Source organism: Myotis daubentonii, chromosome X (genome assembly GCF_963259705.1).
Source record: "Myotis daubentonii chromosome X, mMyoDau2.1, whole genome shotgun sequence".
Taxonomy (NCBI): Eukaryota; Metazoa; Chordata; class Mammalia; order Chiroptera; family Vespertilionidae; genus Myotis; species Myotis daubentonii.
This window is the reverse complement of record NC_081861.1, coordinates 137,255,633-137,276,410: the sequence shown is the minus strand read 5'-3', so window position 1 is coordinate 137,276,410 and position 20,778 is coordinate 137,255,633. Positions and strand designations below refer to the sequence as shown.

At 50.7% G+C, this 20,778-nt stretch overlaps 1 protein-coding gene and 1 long non-coding RNA gene across 3 annotated transcripts in view; both read left to right on the top strand.

Moving 5' to 3' along the window:
* The window catches only part of LOC132224201 (uncharacterized), a 232,173-nt gene that overhangs the window by 97,108 nt on the left and 114,287 nt on the right, over positions 1-20,778 (top strand). The gene's annotated exons all lie outside the window — the stretch shown is intronic.
* WWC3 (WWC family member 3) overlaps positions 1-20,778 on the top strand; it is a 111,206-nt gene that overhangs the window by 44,881 nt on the left and 45,547 nt on the right. The window contains exons 4-6 of one of the 2 annotated variants that reach the window (XM_059679301.1): positions 7,087-7,163; positions 8,660-8,739; positions 9,666-9,869. In XM_059679301.1, the coding sequence (XP_059535284.1) occupies positions 7,087-7,163; positions 8,660-8,739; positions 9,666-9,869 (361 nt within the window). The remainder of the gene's footprint in view (positions 1-7,086; positions 7,164-8,659; positions 8,740-9,665; positions 9,870-20,778) is intronic. The other variant, XM_059679302.1, reaches the window with a different exon arrangement.

The following is a 20,778-nucleotide window of genomic DNA, read 5'->3' as shown; positions in this document are numbered from 1 at the left end:
TGCTACGGGAGAGAAGGAGGTAGCAGAACAACTTGGAGGGAAGTTTCTTGCCAGTGATTGAAAGGAAAACTTGCCTAGGGAAGAAGGTGTGTCTCACCTATTGGCTCCTATGCCAGTGCAGCCAGTGAGCTTGGGGACTCAGGACTGGAGCCCTCACCAGTGCAAATATAGGAGGACCTATTGCAGCCCGCGGAGTGCACAGCCAGCTGAGGGAGCGAGGGAGGAACGCACCCAGCCTCGTGGCCACTGAGAGAATGTGGGGCCTGGTTCAGAACCTGTGGTCCTGTGGAGCTGGGACATCCCTCAGCGGCCAGTTTTCGATTTCCAGGCTTGTCACTCCCTTCACACTGGGGCCAATAGGGAATCACTCTGGGCTCCATCCCTCCCCGAGCTCCATGGGATCTGATGGATGCCCAGGAGAAAAGGAGCGCTGATGATGCTGTTTTCCAAGTGGCGTCTGAGGAAACCTTCAGTAGAGGAAACAGGTGACTGTGCTGTCGGCTTGAAATTCTAACGTGCTCCTCAGACTCCATTTCCCGACCACCACAAGCCCCTGCCTAGACGCCACCTCCGCATCTGTGCGTGTGGGCTGCCCTGGAGACCAGATCGGGCCTGTCTTCATGACGGGCTGGGGAGGCCAGCGGGTCTTGCTGGGTCCTGTGTCAAAGACCGCAGATGGAGTCTAGAAGGAGCCCAAGCGGTTCATCAGGCTGCTGCGGTCCCTGGGGCTTTGACCCCAGCTCTTTCTATTTGCCGTTTAATCTGAACTGCCAGCTGCAATGAGAAAAACTCTTAGATGTGACTCAAAGGAATTCCTTTTGGCCACGGGATCAAGTTCAAGACAGTGGTCCTATTGGCTTGAATCGTCATGATCTAACAGGTGTCACCTATAGGTCTGGGCCCACGTGGGGAGCTGCTGGTGGTAGGATCCATAGCATCCCTGGCTGCAATCGGCCACACAAGCCTCACAGCCCAACTTGCCCTCAGTGCTAGTCAGTTAAAGCAGGGAGGTGCGCCCTTGCCCTGGTCCTAGGAACAGAATAACACTTGGGCTCGTTTCCCATGATTCCCTCATTGTTGGTAACTTGAAGCTAAGAGAAGCAATATTAGCGAACTAGAGTTTCTGGGCATGGTTATGATAGCAACATTGTGAAGCACGGGGTGTTATCTCCACTGGACACACGAGGAACTGAATGTTGGAGAGGCCGAATTCCTTTTTCAAGGTAACATGCCCAGTCAGTGGTAGAACTTGGATTTGAACCCACATCTGGTTGTGCATGTAGCCTTCAGTGCTCTGTGCCCTTTCCTAGTCATGGCAGAGGCAGCTCACAAGAGCCGGCGGGGCTTTTGGAACCCCTTGCCCTGCCATTGTCCAGGTGACCTGCAAATACAGACCGGCTGAAAGCTGACAAGTCATCGGACTGTTTTGCAACACTAAATGGGGCAAGTGGAAGCAGAGCGCTTTCTGCTTTTTTACTTTCTCATGGCCCACGGTAGGATTGCTAAACTGTTCATTTAGTTTTCAAAGATATTTATGTGGCACCTGGTGTTGGAATACACTAAATGGTGGGGACCTGATTTATCCCTAATGGCTGGTTATAGGGGGAAATGAGGCCATGATGGGGGACGGAAGCATGAACTAGAATAGCCATTTCTAGTATTGGAGCAGAAGGGGATAGAGGAGGGCGGGATTTCCCTGAGTTATGGGAATCACCAGAGCAAAACCCCATTCTTTGGAGAGAAAAGATCTGGTGTTAATATTGTACCATCTGGTACTTAAGAAAATCTAGGTCATTTTTGTCCCTGACCAAAGCAGACTTAGGCACTTTGCTGGGACACAGATTTGAGCATAAGGTTAAAAGAACCCGACTTGATTTGTGTGAACCGGTGAGCTAGCCGTTCAGTACCCAGTCCCAGTACGTTTTCTGCAACTCCATTTTGTAGAGTTTTCTCCTACTGTCTTCATGCTGATATGTCCTTCTATTTGCCTTCTCTTTTTAATGCTGAATACATTCGTTATTTCAGAAACTTTTTTTCTGGAGTTAATGTTTTCATTCATCCTTCCCGAGAAGCTCTAGCCTCCGGATGTGTTGAGATGAAGTATATGACCATTTGCAGCATCTTTTTTTTTGGGGGGGGGGATGCTTGCATGGGGTAAATTATAGTCTGAACGACAGGCCAACAAATTACGGATGGCCCACAGGCTAAGCACTGTCCACTCAGGGTATTTGTGAATAAAGTTTTATTGGAACGCAGCCACATGCATTCACCTACCTATTGTCTATAGCAGCTACAAGGGGAGAGTTGAGTTGAGACAGAGACTGTATGGCCCCCAAAGCCAAAAATACTATCTGGCCCTTCGCAGAGAAAGTGTCGCAGTCCCTGGTCTACACCAGTCGTTCTCCGCGCTGCCCGGCTGCGCAGTCTCCTGAGAGGCTGGTAAAAACTGCTGCTGCCTGGGTACAGATTTGGGTTGAGTGGGGCCAGACATTTTTTACAAAGCTTCCCAAGCGATTCTGAGAGTTGAGACCCACTAGTCTAGATGGACTCTTTCAGCAGCAGAAACATGGCTTCCTATGTTACCCTGGCTCCCAGGAGCTCCCAGAAGTCTACACCAGGTCTCTTTGGGTGGCTGGGAAATAGCCGGCCTTATCTCTGTTGGGAAAGTGCTGATCCACCCTGAATTCCTGAGTTAGGTGGTGGTGAAGCTTGACCTTATCAGCCATCAGTCCTGCCAACATTCTTTCTGAAGCTCCAAGGCCCTCCCACAAAGACTATCTTCCTTAGTTCTCTGCTGAAGGCTTTCTCATCATCTACTATCTAGATTAGGATAAGGGCCAAAGTCCATCCATTTAGCCTTTTGTTTTCCCTCCTGCGAGCATGTCGGAGCAGGCAGGAGAAAAATGGATCGCGCAGCATTTTTCACAGGTATTAGTTGGCAAGAGGCAGTCTTGAAGGTTGTAGCAGAGCACGCATGTTTACTGAGAGATAATCCCCTCCTCTGCTCTAGACGGGATTCCTGCTTGCGATTTGGTGGCTTCTTGCTTGCTTCTGTGGGTCTCGAGTGGGCTGGAGTTTTTTTTTGATCCTGTGCTTACAGTGCCTTTTAAAAAATGTTGTGCCCTCCTTTGTTGGCCTGGTTATCGCTGCTCTGGTAATTAGTACCTGTCAGCGCGGAGTCTGTCGGGGCCTGCCTCCTTTCCACCAGTCTCCCCCGGCTCCCCGGAGCAACCCCTCCAGTCTGAGCCTGGAGGCGCACCTGGTCTTGAGGAGCTGTCTGTCCAGGGAATGGCTTTGAAGAAGGACTACTGGTCTTTGAAAGCATTTCATCCCCCTGGGGTGTGACCTTCGCTTCTCACAGCACAGAGGAGGCCTGCGGGGAAGAGAGAGAGAGAGAGAGAGAGACAGACAGACAGTTCCCCCTGTCAGTACCCTGGGGGTGGAAATCCACCATCAGTATTGCGGTCTGCAGCATTTTGAGTGTTAAATACACAGGTCTGGTTCGCTTAGTGGGCAATGGGCTTTGGGGAGCCGAGGGGCCATTCCTTCTTACGTTGGAAAAGCTAATCTGATTAAAGGATGTTGGACAGCTGACCCGTAGCAGCCCAAGTTCCAGACACAAGTGCCTCTGTGACTTAATGGCATAATGCAGATCAAGTCCCTGCAAACTCAGTCTTTAATCTCTAAAGTGGGGGGCATAATCATCATCGCTCACAAAGATTTTTATGAGAATAGATGAAATAAGTGTGAAAGGCACCCTATAATAGCAAGGTACAATAATTTACATTGTTGTGGTCCAGCTAAACTAAAACCGTGTGATTATATCATCCCAAACAATGTGTAGACCTGAGTGGACTCCTTAAGCTGTTTAATAGCTCTGCCCACTCAGCTCTTCAAGACAGAAGAAAGCTTCAGAGGTGAAAGTCTGGTATTTATCGTAAGCCCCGAGATTGCAGACATGTCTTAACAGAGGAAGGTAGTTCTTTTTCTAAATGATGTACAGCGCATGCTGTTAAAAATGGGGTCTGGAGTCCTGAGCTATTTCTTAGACTCCAGAAATGGATTCCATTAGACTTGCTGGCAGACATAAGGAACGGAGAATTTGTAGAAATTGAATTATATTATTAAAAGCTACGCCAGTGTTCACAACTCCCCTTAGCGTTTGAAGATAAGACGTACTCATCGTCTTAGGTACCTGAGTGGACTTTTCCCTCATCTCTGTCCTGGAATTTTATAATTTTAGAGCAGCAGTTCTCAACCTGTGGGTCGCGACCCCTTTGGTGGTCGAACGACCCTTTCACAGGGGTCGCCTAAGACCATCCTGCATATCAGATATTTACATGATGATTCATAACAGTAGCAACATGACAGTTATGAAGTAGCAACGAAAATAATTTTATGGTTGGGTCACAACATGAGGAATTGTATTTAAAGGGCCAGAAGGGTGAAAACCACTGTTTTAGAGGCTGTAGCAAAGGTAACATGAAGGATATCAGTATAAGTAAAACCTAGTGTGTCATTCAGGGTGGTTTCAGCTGTAAGTCATAGAAAAGAAGAACTTCCATGGGCCTGCGCAGTAGGGAAGCGCGTTGTTCCAAAGCAGTCCTCCAGGTGGGCGGCTTCCTGTTGGTGGCACTGGTGGCTCCAGGATGTGTTTCCTCAGACTCTGCTTCCAGGACCGGTTACGCCTGGGTCTCCTGGGGGAGAGGTGGGCACCGGGCAGTGTCAGGGTGCTGCGAGTTCAGAAGGAGAGGGTGCAGGTTGCCATGTATTTGTCCACTTGTACCTGCTCCACCTCCCATGCACACTGCAAGTTTTGCGGCCGTGATCTGAGATCATTGGCCCGGAGGTGAACATGGCGGTTTGCTTCCCTAGACTTTGGGGGTGGCCTTACTTCTCCCCCAGTGGGCACGTTCTCCCTCACTTGGAAGGTGACAAGTTGACGCAGTGGAAGTGAGGAGTCAGCACAGCCTGGCCCATGCGCATGTTATCTGGGTCCCACGTGGAAGTCCCTTCAGCTCAGGTCTGCGACCCTGAAGTCCCAGAAGTTGAATGTGGAGATTTTATAGAAATGATTCATCACCGATCTTCAGTGAAACCAGAGTCAGACGAGATAGAAGTTGCAGGATTTGGAAATAGACATTCTTCGTCTGAGAAAGAATTCCATCTTAAAAACATTTTGCTCCATGTCTGGAGAGATTACGATTGGAAATATAAGAACATAAAGTTGGCAAACACGTAGCTCCTCCTGACATTTATTTCCAGTGGATTCCAGTGGTTCAGCATTCTGACTGATGGGGGCTTACAGAGGAGATTTGCCATAGAACTGGCTTTTGTTTAATTTAAATATATATTTTATTGACTTCAGAGAGGAAGGGAGAGGGAGAGAGAGAAACATCAGTGAGGAGAGAGAATCATGGATCAGCTGCCTCCTGCACGCCCCACACTGGGGATCGAGCCCACAACCCAGGCATGTGCCCTGACTCAGAATTGAACCGTGACCTCCTGGTTCATAGGTCAACGCTCAACCACTGAGCCACACCGACTGGACAGAACTGTATGTTTTTTTTAAAGGAGATATCACCTGCTCCAGTTAACTTTGAGAATACTGTTGGGGCTAAATAACCTGGCTGTGGAAGCCACTTGGCCTTGAGCCCCATCCTCCAACAGAAAGTCAGGATATGGTTTTGAACTGGTTTCTAGACGTTAGCACCTAGTGATCTCAATGACAGCCCTCGGACCCCGGATGGAAGGAGTGAAAGAAGGGTCACCCGCCTGCAGATGGGCCTCCTGAGCAGGTGGCGGTAATGAGAATGACCCAGAGGCAGATGCCGCCAGCGTGGGGTGCCCAGGTGGAGACGGAGAGCGCTCCACGCTCAGGGAGGGCTAGAAACCAAGTCACTGCAGCCCCCAAGCTGATGGCTTCAGAAGCCTCAGAGCAAGGACACGGAAGCATGAGGAAATAGCCATGCGCAGGGCCGCTAGCTGCTCCAGCTGCTGAAAGGGCAGAGGGGCTGAGAGCTCCCGCGCAGGACAGTGGCTGACTGCTCCCCACGCACAGGTGATGGGCTCTGCGAGCCTCACTCACCCCCAGGTATCAGCTACTCGCTGTGACGCCGTGTTGGTGGCAGGAGGTTAGAGCTCCGCCCAGTTTAAGAACCCATGTCCCTGCGATGCGCTTTCACCAGACGGCCATCAGCGCCGAGCTGCCAGAATGCAGGGGTGGCACTCCTCTGCGGTTCTGTGCAGCAGGCCACCTGCAAGCGTAGCGTTTCCTCAGCCTGGCGGGTACAGGTGCGAGGCTAGAAAGCCGTCTTTCTCATTTCCTAGACCTTTAGTATCTGTTTTCTCTCTTACGTCAAAAATTGTTCATCTGGGGACTGTAGATGTGATGAAAATAAAACTAAAATCTTTTGTATTGAAAAGAACCACCGTTGACTTTTTGGCTGTATCCTTCCCAAGACTCCCATGTGCGCGCATTTTATTTATTTATTTTTAAAAATATATATATTTTTATTGACTTCAGAGAGGAAGGGAGAGGGAGAGAGAGAAACATTCATGATGAGAGAGAATCACAGATTGGCTGCCTCCTGCACGCCCCACACTGGGGATCGAGCCCGCAACCTGGGCCTGTGCCCTGATCGGGGCTCGAACCTCGACCTCCTGGTTCATGGGTCAGTGCTCAACCACTGAGCCATGCCGGCCGAGCTGTGTGGGCATTTTAAAAGAAAGGAAAAATGATCTCTAGTGTGCGTACTGTTTGCACAGTAAGAGCAATTTTCCATAATCATACCTTTCCCTCCTCCCGCGCACGTGGTGTTTAAGCCGCGGAGTTTGCAGCGGAAGTCAGCACGGTGTGCTTTACCTGCAGCGTCTCGTCTATGATGGGGGGTCCTGCAGGCAGGCCTCATGCAAAGATCAAACACCCAGGTTCGAGGCTGTGAAGTGTTGATCCTTCAGGAGCCAGTACCAACTTGTAAAGCTGAGACTTAACCATTTAATGTGGAGAATCAGAAGTTCCTGTCTGTGTGCATTTATTTATTTTAAAGGATCCTTTATAAAATGCAATGTTTTCCTTCTGTTTAGCCTACTCTGGATATTCAACAAACACAAAGTACGACCCACACCAAATTAAAGCAGAAATAGCCAGTCGTCGGGATAGGGTGAGTAACACGGTGCCTGTATGTACTTTTACGTGACATTGCTTATCGTGGTTCATTTTCGGGTGGTCAGTGTGTCTGACGCCCACATTTCAGTAAGATTTTCGTTTCACGGATTATTATTATATTTGTTTGTACTCTCCACTCTTTTCCAATAGGAGGGCAACTATTTCATTTTAAACCGTAGCCCGTCTAACAAAAAGTCACCTGTGTTCCCTCCTCTTAGCACTTCAGCCCCTTGTCTTGCTGGCCTGGGGAGGCTCTGTTTTGTTGCATTTGCATTAAAACGCGGGAGACCCCTTGGAAATGAAGCCCCCTGCTGTGGCGTGTCTCAGGTTCTAGCGTACCTCAGAAATACCCCTGGGGAGTCGGTTAACCGTGTGAGCGACCCCCCCCACCCCCCCGCCCGCCAGCTTTAAGGCAGGCCTGGAGCGGGTCCCAGAATCTGTTGAATAAGCACCAGGCGATGGGAGGAGACCGCGCTCGCAGCTGCAGGGCCTCCTCCGTGCTCTGTGCGAAGCAAGTACAAGGGAAGATGGGCAAAGTGTTACACAGTTTGCTAATTGTAATGAACAGATCAATACCTTGAGAAAGAAAGTAGTTGCGCTTCCATGTGGACCGGAAGTGCTAGGATTTGGGATGTAAGCAAGACAGTTAGTTCTTCCCGCACGGCTGTTTTATTTTATTTATTTTGATTTTATTTTATTTATCCTCACCCAAGGATATTTTTAGAGACAGTGGAAGAGAGAGGGAAAGACAGAAATATCGATGTGAGAGAAGCACATCGATTGGCTGCCTCCTGCATGAGCTCTGACCAGGGCCCAGGCCAGGGAGGAGCCTGTAATTGAGGTATGTGCCCTTGACTGGAATCGAACCGGCTAGGGCTATTTTATTTTTTAATGAAAAAATATTTTTATTGATTTCAGAGAGGAAGGGAGAGGGAGAGAGATAGAAGCATCAATGATGAGAGAGAAACATTGATTGGCTGCCTCCCGTACACCTTACCTACACTGGGGATTGAACCTGCAACCAGGCATGTGTCCTGACCGGGAATTGAACCATGACCTCCTGGTTCATAGGTCGATGCTCAACCACTGAGCCACCCAGCCGGGCCAAGGGTGGCTGTTTTATGCGTGTGAATGGCAGTTCATGGAGAGAGTAGATCAGCGGTTCTCTACCTGTGGGTTGTGACCCCTTTGGGGGTCGAACGATCTTTTCACAGGGGTCACCTAAGACCACCGGAAAACACATATAGAATTACATATTGTTTTTGTGATGAATCACTATGCTTTAATTATGTTCAGTTTGTAACAATGAAATTGGGGGTCACCACAACATGAGGAGCTGTATGAAAGGGTCGCGGCATTAGGAAGGTTGAGAACCACTGGAGTGGATGACCCCATGAACGGCAAGCTAAGCAGGAACTTCAGTGACAGCGAGAACAACTGTAGAAGTCATTTTTCACAGCAATTTTTGAAGAAACTGTTATTTGTCTTTAGCTTTCCAGATTAAAGCGAGAGCTGGCGCAGATGAAGCAAGAGCTGCAGTACAAAGAGAAGGGGGTGGAGACCCTGCAAGAGTGAGTTGCCCGCGGTGATGGAAGGGAGCGGAGCCCGTGTTTCCTTTTGTGCTGACCTCTTGGTGCCTGGACATGAGTCCTAAAGCTTCCTGGGCGCCCGCTTCTAGGATTGTGTTTCCGCTCATTATTTCCCGACCCCGAGCATAGGAGTCTCTGCCTTAAAGACCCTTGGTTCCTTTAAGTGGAACTCTTTGGAAACCAGACTTTTATTTGATATTTGTCTACATTCGCCATAGCTGCTGTACTCGCCAAGACACACATGGCTGTTTAAATTGGAATTCCAATTTTGTCAGTTTTGATCTGATCTCTTCATTTTTTTTTAATTCTAAAAGTTCAAATCAAATTCATGAAATTGAAAGAAAATAATTTATCCCCCAGCCCCAATAGCCACAGCTGAAATGCTCAGCAGTCACATGTGGCGAGTGCAGATTTTCCCACCTCGGCGCCGGAGACATTTCGGACCAAAGAACTCTGAGGTGGGGCTGTCCTGGGGACCAGAGGGGGCTTAGCAGCGTCCCTGGCGTTGGTCCCCTAGTGCTGCCAGCCCTCCCACCCACTAGTTGCAGCCAAAAACGTCTCCAGACTTTGCCAAGTGTTCCCCGGAGGGCCCATGTGCCCCCAGTTGAGAACCACTGGGCTGGTGGCCATGGCCTCGGACAGCACAGCTGATGGAGTATTTCCCTCATCACAGACCATACTATTGGACAGTCTGGCCTATAGGTCCTCCTCGTGTTGGCCCCTTTACAATGAAAACTTGATCCCTACTAAGGGTTTGGGGATGAATTTCTTATTTGTGAGCCGTATTGAGTCAGCACATGGAATGAACAAAAGTTATCTTATAAACGGGGCTATTGCTGGTCTGGAAGAATTCGTTTTCTTAAGAAAGGGTATGCTTGTTGGTCAAGAGTCGTTCTCTCTCGCTTCAGAGCCTGGCTCCGCTTGCCGCACTTAGGCATGTGCTCTCTGCCTTCTGTGCCTGCTGTTCTCACTGTCAATGGGGATTGTTTTAGCCAGCTTGGCTGCTGCCACGAAACACCGCGGACTGGGCGGCTTACACAGCAGACATTTCCCTCGCACAGTTCTGGAGGCTGGAAGTCCAAGAGCAGTGGAACGGGCAAATTCGGTGTCTGGTGAGGACCTGCTTCTTGCTGCGTCTTCACGTGGTGGGGGTTCCGAGGGCGCTCTGGTCTCTGGTGTGTCTTCCTTTTCCTATAAGGACACTGACCCCGTCATGGGGCTCTACTCTCACGACCTCATCTCAGTCTGATCACCATCCACAGGCCCCCATCTCCAAATACTGTCCCCTGGGGGTTGGGGGAGCACACCATTCAGTCCACAGCAACGATCATCAGGCTGAGCTGTCCAGGAGGCAGCGCCAGCACACAGTCAGCCTTCAGCAGACGGCAGGAAGTGGCTGGCACTGTTCTCAGTGAGGTGGCAGATGCAGCGACGGTGGCACGTGTGACTGCAGCATTGCTCTCTATAGGGAGGCGCTAGTGAATGTGAGCATTTGACAGATGTAACTCTCTCCGCCTCACATGAAGGGCGATGAGCCGGCATGTCAACCCCGTGGGTTAACACTAGCTTGCGCTCCCCTTTTTTAAGCAGCCAGGAACGGTGTGGTGGGTTCATTGGCCCATTTCTTTATTAGGGCAGATTATAGGCACCTGGGGAGACACACTGGCAAGGTGAGCTGGGGTCCTGCCTAGAGGGGCTTGCTTTCTGTGGCGCTCATACCCGGCCCTGCCCGCTGCAGGCCCCGGGTGGTGAATTTTGGTACCTGCTTAGCGTGAGCGGGAGTCTATCCTTCCATCCAGCCTTTTGCTTTCCGTACCGTTGCCCAGCAGCGTTCTCCGGCGATTTGGCCCACAGTGGGGCTTCCTTTAATTAGCCCTTGTCACTGCAGCTTTTCAGAAAGTTTTGCTTAAGCCAATCAAGCTGCTTTTTCAGTCTCGGCCACTGGCTTTGTTGCTCACTTCGTGCATTCGCAGCCATGTTCCCCGCACACAGCTGCGTGCTCTGTGATGTGACCCCGCACATCCCGGCAGCCTGCAGAGCACAGACGCCGGCTCGGTGCTTCTGTGCGCGGTGGCTACGCCCTCCCGGTCACTTCTGCTATGGGCTGGATAAGAAAGAAGCAGAGGCCTGGATGATTGCTCACTGGTTAGAGCGTCGGCCCGGGCACCGAATGGTCGCAGGTTTGATTCCCAGTCAAGGGCAAGTACCTCGGTTGCAGGTTTGATCCTCAGCCCCGGGCAGGGTATGTGCCAGAGGCAACCAGTCGATGTTTCTCTCTCACAACAATGTTTCTCTCTCTCCTTCCCTCTCCCTCTTCCTTCCCTTCCACTCTCTCTAAAAATCAATGGAAAACTTATCCTCAGGTGAGGATTTTTTTAAAAGAGGGCGGCGCCGGATAAGAAATAAGCAGAGCCCTGGCCGATTTCTCAGCGGTTAGAGCGCCTGGGGCGGGGGGGGGGGGACCAAAGGGTTGCGGGTTCAATTCCTGGTCAAGGGCACATACCTGGGTTGTAGGTTTGCTCCCCTGTCTCCAGGCACATGTGGGAGGCAACGAGTTGATGTGTCTCTCTTAACATTGATGTCTTTTTCTCCCTCTCTCGCCCTCTCCTCCCTCCCTTCTCCTCTCTCTCTAAACATCAATGGAAAAAATACCCTCCGGTGGGGATTAAAAGATAAAAATGAAAGAGAAATCAGCAGAGCAAATCATTTAACTCGGCGGGGCCTCAGAAGTTGCCAGGACTGACCTATTAAGCTGGAGGCTGCTTTCCTCCTTCATTGGGCCACACTGTTGCTTTCTCTCATTACCAGGGAGACTCACCACCTCACAGGGCCCCTAGATCTTACTGACTTCTCACGATAGGCATTGTGCGGGCTGTGGAGGTGACCGGGGTTCAGGGGGCAGAGGGCCCCTGAGCTTCAGAAGGGAGCCCGCCCAGCACCTTTCCCTGCCGGCTCTGGCTTCCACAGCCCTATTGCCAGGCCCGGCACCTGTGCCTTTGCCTGGTCACCATCACTCTGGCCCATTTCCCTTATTTGAAGATAAAGCTTATATTGCAATCTCAGCTTAATACGGAAAGCTCTAGAACACTGATTTTCAGCCAGTGTGCCGTAGGATTGCCTAAGTCCATGGTCGGCAAACTGTGGCTTGCGAGCCACATGCGGCTTTTTGGTCCCTTGAGTGTGGCTCTTCCACAAAATACCACATGCGGGTGTGCATACAGTGCGATTGAAACTTCGTGGCCCATGTGCAGAAGTCGGTTTTCGGCCTGGGCGAGTCAATTTTGAAGAAGTACTGTTGATATTTGGCTCTGTTGACTAATGAGTTTGCTGACCACTGACCTAAGTCATGCAACACCTGACCAATTAGTCAGGGACACCGACCTCTTCCCCTTAGGTCGTCAAATAAAAAATGACCACAGCCAATTGCCGCCCAGTGTGACTGAATCAAAATTATACCTGTTTCTTCTTGTCAGATCGACAAAAGGTATAATATACACTGAGTGGCCAGATTATTATGACCACCCCATCAGTACAATGAAGTTAATTAGTTATGCAAATAATAATAATAAAACCTTGAGAGTATTTGCTTAGGGAGTTTTCAATATTCAGTATTTTTGGAAGTGTCAATGAAGTACTGATGGGGTGCTCATAATAATCTGGCCACTCAGTGTATTTTTGGTGTGCCGTAGAATTTCCATAATCAGTTTCTGTGCCATGCGACGACAAAGGTTGACAATCGCTGCTCTGGAAAATAAAAAGTGCCAGGACTTAGGTGACCGAGAAAGCCCCTCCCCTCGGCCTTGCTGGGAAGTCGCTTCAGCACTTGCAGCCAGGCGCTGTAAGACTAGGAAAAGGCGGCCTTGGTTTCTCCGGGATCCTTGGACAGGAAGCAGAGCCGGCGGGGGGAGTTGTAACTTTACACCTGCAGGCAGCTCCGCTCGGAGTGTGTGTGCGCTGTGCTGTGCGCCAATGTCTGCCTTTTCTTTCTCCTCTCCGTGGCAGGACCCACGTTTGGGAACAGCCCCGGTAAATAGGCCCCGCCAAGGGGACAGGCCTCACTCCCCACCAGAGCCTGGTGGAGGCCAAGGAGGGGCGGGGGGAACGTTCTGGATCTGGCCTTGGTCCTGGGACACCCAGCCCAGCTGTGCGGATGGAGCAGCCCCGAAAGGCAGTGTTTGATCAGATGTTACGATGTCACTGTACGCGTTTATTCTGTGACAAACTCGCAGGAAGGAGAGGAAATGGGTGCGCATGCCTTGCTTAACATTCTCAGCGAGTACCAGTCAGCCGATCCCTTCCTGTGAGTGACACAGGCTGTGCACGAGACTGAGGCGCCTCGTTATTTTTCTGGTACTAAACGTGGCGCATGTTTGGAGGGAGGCATGCAGCTTGGGGTTATTTACTGAGAAAGTCTGAAAGCCTTTGGTCGGCATTGGGAAGGTGATGAGCACACCCCTAGCGTCAGATGTTAACTCCAGCACAGAGAACCCACGCGCTGTTGGCCACAATGGGGCTTCTCGGAGAGGAGTGCCAGCCCCGATTTAAGGCAGGGAGCCTAGGTTTTCCCTCCCAGAAACGGTTGTGCTGCGCCTGCTTCCCAGAATATCCATGTATTCTTTTCCAGAGCACCTCACCAGGAGTTTGGCCGCTCGGAACGTTTTCAACTAGGCTTGTTTATCTTGGTGAACTTTCCTGGCTAGCGAGAAAATCCATCATTACGCTGGGGTCCAAGTGAGGAAAAAAGAACCTTTTGTATTTTTTTTTTTGAGTCTGTGTATGTTGTTAATTTTTGTAGATGGGAGCTGGCCATGAACACAGTCTCTGGGTTAATGATAGAATATGTACGTGTGTGTGTGTGTGTGTGTGTGTGTGTGTAATATATATAAACTTTTAATGATGGAAAATGTCAAACATATACAAAAGGAGAGAGAACAGTGTAATGGACCCCCTCGAGCACCCCTCGGCCCACTTCAGCGGCTAACACACAACAGCCCACCTTGTTTGGTCGCACACCGCCTCATCCCCCAAATCTTCCTGCCTTATTGAAGCAAATCCTAGAATCATATGATCCATCACTATCTCTCCTAAACGTATGGACTCCTTTGGAAACATAGCTCTAATGCCTATGCCCCGCTGAATAGTAACCTCTTAAACTGTCCCTTCTCCAGCGAGGTTGCCCATTTCTCTGGCTTATTGGGGTCCATGTTCAGGCGAGGCCCACACAGTGCGTTTGGCTGGTGTGTCTTAATCTCTACCCGCCTCTCCTGGGCTTTTCCTTCTGACAACTTTGTTGAAGAAGCTGTTTGCTTTTCCAGTCCCGTTTCCCTGACAGTGGATTTTGCTGCTTGACTGCGCCTGTGTCATTTAACATGCTCCTGCTGTATATGCAAACTGCTGTCATTGGTATGAGTGGCTTCATCTGATTCAAGTTCCGTTTCTTTTTCTTCCCCTTTTGGAGGGTACGTATGTTTTGTAGGTGGTGGTGGTGTTACTTCCATGTGGAGGTGCACACTTTCCAGCTGTCTGTCTGTCTGTCTGTCTGTCTCTCTTTTTGTTCATCCTCACCCAAGGATATTTTTTCCATTGATATCTAGAGAGAGCAGAAGGGAGGTAGGAGGGGGAGAGAGAGAAAAAAATGTCAACGTGAGAGAGACACATAGCTTGGTTGCCTCCTGCACGCGCCCCCACTGGGGCTGGGGAACCTGCAACTGAGGTATGTGCCCTTGACCGGGAATCGAACCTGCGACGCTCTGGTCCCTGGGGTTGACACTGTAACCACTGAGCAAATGGCCAGGGCGCGGCTGTCTGTTATTGTGGTGTGAAGATGATTGGTGGGTTCTGGCATTGTCTGCCTGGTACATCCATTTATTGTGTTGCCCATCAGCTTTTCACCTAATGCTGTGCACACACAGATACAAAAGGTTTCAGCCTAAGTTCCCGAAACTGGGTTTGCTGGGTTGAAGGGCAAATGCACCAGTGGTATTTTTAGATATTGCCATTGCCCTCTCTAGGGGGCGCCCCATTTCGCATTCCCAGCACTGATAGGTGAGCGCTCCGGTTCCCACAGCTCTGCCAGCAGAAGGTGCTGCCAGGCTTTTGCGTTCGTGCCAGTCTCGCAGGTGAGAGATAATATCTCAGGGGAGTTGTCATTTGCATTTCTCTCGTGGTCCCGTAGAAACGTCTTCAGAAAATAGCAGCAACATCTTTGATTAACAAAAGTCTTCAGCGAAATCGGGCTTTTCCGGTGAAAGCGCGGCTGGGCTCTGCGCTCGCCTGGAAGAGCCATCTCACTGGGCCTATACCAGCTCCCAGGGCCAAGGGCAGGGCTCGGGACTAGTCTGCGCTCAGTTCCCAGATGGGTGATGCGCAAGAGCGTGCCGAGTGCCAACGGGCGTGGGGAGATTTCCCTCTAGTTATTCTAGATCTCCTGCAGATCTGGAATGCGCCTCGTGTTAGATTCCCAGTTGTCCTGCAGCCAGGAGCTCACTTAGCATTGCTTCACCCCGGCTTTCCCACGCTCATGGCCCATTGAAGCCTTTTTCCGCCATGACACCTGCAACGTCCCTGCGTGCTGGCACAGTGGCCCAGGACGCTGGGGGCGGGGGGAGAGGGGCACTGTCCTGACTGCCTTCTTGCTGTCTGCCTTCCGTGGGGTGCTGTTTCCAGGCCTGGCACCCATTCATTCTCACAGCTTCTTCCGTGACCTGCAGCTGAGCCTGCCAGGGCTCACCGTTCTCACACTCCAGCCCCAGGATTCTCTCTAAACGTCTCCTCTGCCTGTGACCCGCAGTGGCTTCCTCCCTCTTCCTTAGAATCCGGTCTAGACCCTCCATATGCTGGCCCCTCTCCTGGCCTCATTTCCCTCCAGTCTCACCCTCACTCCCCGGCGCCCATCCCCGGCCACCCTGCTGGGTCTCCGCGCTGGAGCTGGCCTCTCCCCGCGCCTGGAACCCGCCCCCCCAGATTTCCGCATGCCTGTTCCCTCCCTTCCCTAGTTGTCTGGACAAGTGACATGTCAACCAGACCCTGGCTTACCCACTGGATCTAAAAAGGACCCTCCCTGCCCCATTCTTTTCCCAACCCAGCTCTGTTGCTCTTAAAACACGGATCGCTGCCCGACATAGTGATGTGTTTTGGTGTTGTCTGTCTCTCTGACCAACACTCACCTACTTGCTGTTGGGAATGCAAAATGGTGTGACATCTAGAGAGGGGAATGGCAATATCTAAAAATAGCACCAATGCGCTGGGCCGGCATGGCTCAGTGGTTGAGCATGGACCTATGAACCACGAGGTCAGGGTTTGATTCCCAGTCAGGGCACGTGCCCGGGTTGCGGGCACATCCCCAGTGTGGGGTGTGCAGGAGGCAGACAATCAATGATTCTCTCTCATCATTGATGTTTCTATCTCTCTCTCTCTTTCTCCCTTCCTCTCTGAAATCAATAAATGATATTTTAAAATACTATAAAAATATAAAAATAAAAATACCACCAATGCACTTACCCTTTGACCCAGCAAACCCATTTTCGGGAACTGATGCTGAAATCTTCCGTATCTACAAGCGCACAGCATGAGGGCGAAAAGCTATAGGATGACAAGGATGCAGCCTTGGTCCCTGCAGCGCCTCAGGGCCCAGACAGCTCCCAGCGCAGGGCAGGGCTCGGCTGATATCCCTGCTCCTGCCCCCTGAGCAGTCCCATAAGTCACTTCATTCCTGGCCACTGGGACCCCAGGGTGAGGGCCTGGGCGAGGATCTCGGGGAGCTCTCTGTACATGGCCATTCACCTTATTAACTGCCCTCTAGCATTTCCTTCTCTGCTACATACTGTGTTTTAAGAAACCCCATTCCTTGTTACTGCTATTCAAGCCACAGAAAAGGGCTATAAACGAAATGTTCCAAGTAACCAGTTTCCATGAGTTGCTTTCTTAGGCAGGTGGCCTCTTTCTTCCAGCCTGTTAATTGCCCGATGAACTCCTTTCCTAGTGGGGTAGTAGGAGTGAAGCTAAACCCACGTTCCCTTAAATCAGAGTCCCTGCTCTCTTCTGAGCGCTCAATACCAGAATGAGGCAGCATGAGATGTTGGAATTAGCATTTTCTGTCGGAGGGGATTTAGTGCTTTCAGAAGAGGGTAAGATTGTTCGCAGTTAGAGCGGCTTAGACCAACAATATCCCATTAACATAGCACATAAGGCACAGCCCGTGCGAAAAGGCCGGCACCGCTCAGATAACAGCAAAACATACAGCAACGGGCGGGAACAAAGGGCGTATTGTTCGCGCCAGGGGACAGGTCTGGCTCCACACAGGACCTGCTGTTGATAGAAAGCTGCCGGAAGCTCTCTGAGGCTCGCGCAGGCCCCCTGCCAGCGCTGTGATGTAAAAGGTGGACTGTAACAAAACTTCTCATTCTTTTGGGTTGTAATGTGTGGTATTAACATGGAATATCTTTAGAGGCCTGGCAGCCCTGTTCTTCAAGACGTGGGTTTAAGAAGTCGTTTGGTTTTACTGCTGCCAGCACAGTTCTCTCGACATCTGAAATGGAACAACGAGTATGGAAACCTGAGGGCAGCGGGAGGGAGGGGGTGATGATAAACATCTCAGAAATGCCTTCTCGGTGGTGCTAGGGTCACCCTCTGAGGCTGCGCCTTCTCCCCTGCTCTCAGCATTGCTCTCAAGAGCAGACCAGGAGCCCCAGTTTCGTTCAGGACATCGGACAGGCTGTGTGGGTGGCCTTCAGGTTTGACACAGTGCGAGTTTGCAGGCCTTGACTCGGAGCATATTGCTAAGCCTGTGATGAAAGGGATGCATGCTGGTGTGAGGGGCCTCAGCGTGAACCTCGCTGTGCCTCTAACAGGCTGTGTGACCTTGAGCAAGTCACTTAACCTCCCCGAAGCTGCTGCAAAGTGCTGAGAGGTGAGAAGTGAAGACTGTGGGTTCTGTGTACTGTTTTTTGTGGGTTTTTCCCCCATATTTTATCTTAGTCCATTTGGGTGGCTAGTATAACAAAACTAGAGGCTCAGTGCACAAAAATTTGTGCACTCAGGGGGGTCCCTCAGCCCGGCCTGTGCCCTCTCACAGTTTGGGACCCCTCGGGGGATGTCCACCTGCTGGCATAGGCCCGATCACTGGGGGATCGGGCCTAAGCTGGCCGTCAGACATCCCTCTGGCAGTCCAGGAGCCCTCGGGGGATGTCCACTTGCCAGTGGAGAGCAGGCCTAAGCTGCAGTCGGACATCTTTAGTGCTGCTGAGGAGGCAGGAGAGGCTCCCACCACCACCACTGTACTGGCAGCCATCATCCTGGCTTGTGGCTGAGCAGAGCTCCTCCTGTGGTCAGTGTGTGTCATAGTGACCAGTCATTCCCAGTCGTTTTGCTGTTAGGGTCAATTTGCATATTACCCTTTTATTATATGGGAATACCACAGACTGGGTGGCTCATAAACAACAGAATTGATTTCCCTTCGTTCCAGAGGCTAGAAGTCCAAGAACAGGGCACCCTCATGGTCAGGTGCTGTGTCCTGTGAGAGCCGCTTCTCAGTTCATAAATGGCCACCTTCCAGCTGTGTCCTCACCTGGGGGAAAGGCAGGGGAGCTCTTGGGGGGGGTCTCTTTTATGAAGACACTGACCCCATTCAGGAGAATTTATCCTTCGTGACCTGATCACCCCCCAGAGGCCCTACCCCCTAATACCTCACCCTGGGCGTTGGGATTTTAGCAAGTGAATTTTAGGGCGGGGTTGGGGGAACATAACATTCAGAACAGAGCACACTGTATAATAACGTATGTCTTCTAGTGCCACCTTTTAAATGTATATACTAGAGGCCCGGTGCATGAAAATTCATGCACTAGAGAGGGGTCCCTCAGCCTGGCCTGCCCCCTCTCACAATCCGGGAGCCCTCAGGTATGGGAGGTGACCTGGCGATCAGGGGAAGGTGACGCCCCACCACACCTCTGCTGCTGCCACTGCTGGCAGAGCAAGCCTTGGCCAGCCCTGGTTACCTGAGCCATGGGCGGCCCTGGGAGGCTGGGCAGCCACCATCCAAGGCTTGCCTGTGCCTCAGGCTGGCCCTGGGCGGCTGGGGGGCTGAGGGCAGGTCTGGCCACACCACGTGCCTGCCACCTCCCTGGCAGGGCTGCAAGGACTAAGGGACTCCGGCGGGGCTGAGGGGACTGGGCGCCGCCATCTTTGTGACAGCATGATGGTCAATTTGCATATCACCTCTTTATTAGATAGGGTGTGTGTTTATTTATTTATTTATTTATTTTATTTTAGAGAGGAAGGGAGAGGCAGAGAGAGCTAGAAACATCAATGATGAGAGAGAATCATGGATCGGCTGTCTCCTGCACACCCCCTACTGGGGATTGAGTCTGTATCCCGGGCATGTGCCCTGACCGGGAATCGAACCCTGACCTCCTGTTTCATAGGTTGATGCTCAACCACTGAGCCGTGCTGGCCGAATAGTGCCACCTTTTGTTGAGCAGTTATCAATGTTCTGTCATGTTATTTGAAATGTAAAAGCACTGTCTTAGACTCTGAAAATTTTACGAAGAAAAAGACATTTCTTTGGCAGTCACAGATGTTAGGATTTTCTTTATGAAATGGAATATATTGTTATTTTAGAAAATATTGAATCATTGAGCCCATTATTTGATTTCATTCAAAGTTCTAGAGGGAATTGAAAAAAGGGAGAAAATTCCCAAATGAATCTTGCGGACGCTCAGGGGGAGCTCGCCTGGCCTCTGAGGCGCTGTGTGATGAGAGTGGATCCCACTGGGGAAGCAGGAACAGCCTGAGCTCTGTGGAGCATCTCTTGCCCGTGTCTAAGCCTGTGGACATCCCTGGGCCGCTCTGAGTAGGGCTCCGCCTGTGGCTTCGGGGGGCGTCCGATGAAGACTTGAGAATCGGGAGATGGGGGTTTGACCCCGGCTCTGCCACATCTTAGCTTGTCACCTTGGGCCACGTAGGTGCTCTCTCTGAGCCTCCATTTTTTCATTATAAAATCTGAGATTATGCTTATTTTGTAGAGCCATTGAGGGGATTAAAGGAGGTGACAACTGGGGAGCACACAGGAAGACTCTGACACCTAGTGACTCCTTGGTCCATTGAACTATTTCCATAATCATATAGTTTAATCAAATAATGTATGCTATATACACTGTTTATGTAAGGTTATACTTATATGATATATAATCTTTTATTATGTAACTAGAGGCCCAGTGCACGAAATTCGTGCAAGGGGCTCAGCCCTCGCAGCCCCAACTTCGTCCGGAATGTCTTCTGGACGGTCATTCTGCTCTTCAGTCTAATTAGCATATTAGCTCTTTATTATATAGGATGATATGTTCTACAATAATAGAACTCTTTTGAAATGATAGTATTTCAGAGGTTCTTAGAACATCGAGATCATATTCTCAAATAGCTTGCCCACTTTTAAAAAATATACATATTTTTATTGATTTTAGAAGGGAGACGGAGTCAGAAACATCAATGATGAGAGAGAATCATGGATCAGCTGCCTCCTGCATGCCCCCTACTGGGGATCGAGCCCAAAACCCAGGCATGTGCCCTGACCGGAATAAAACCCGGGACCCTTCAGTCCACAGGCCGACACTCTATCCACTGAGCCAAACCAGCTAGGGCGCTTGTCCACTTTTTAACAGGGGACTCTTTTTTCCTTTCCTGCCCCCAAACATCGTCTTCCGTAGAAGCAGAGTAGCTGAGCCTGGAAGGGGGAGGTGCTGCCGAAGCAGGGCTGAGGGTCCCGGGCCCTTGAAGGCTCCCCCTCCAGCTCCTCCTGCTCACCACGTGGGGACACTCTTGGAATTGATTGAAAACAGCTGCTCTGGGCCAGTCTTCATTCTTCCTCAAGGTCTCAGAGCACTTGGGTAGAGTTAAGGCCAGAGCCCACGCCTGTGACCTTGAAGTTGAACTTCTAGGCCAGGGGTGGGCAAACTTTTTGACTCAAGGGCCACAATGGGTTCTTAAACTGGACCGGAGGGCCGGAACAAAAGCATGGATGGAGTGTTT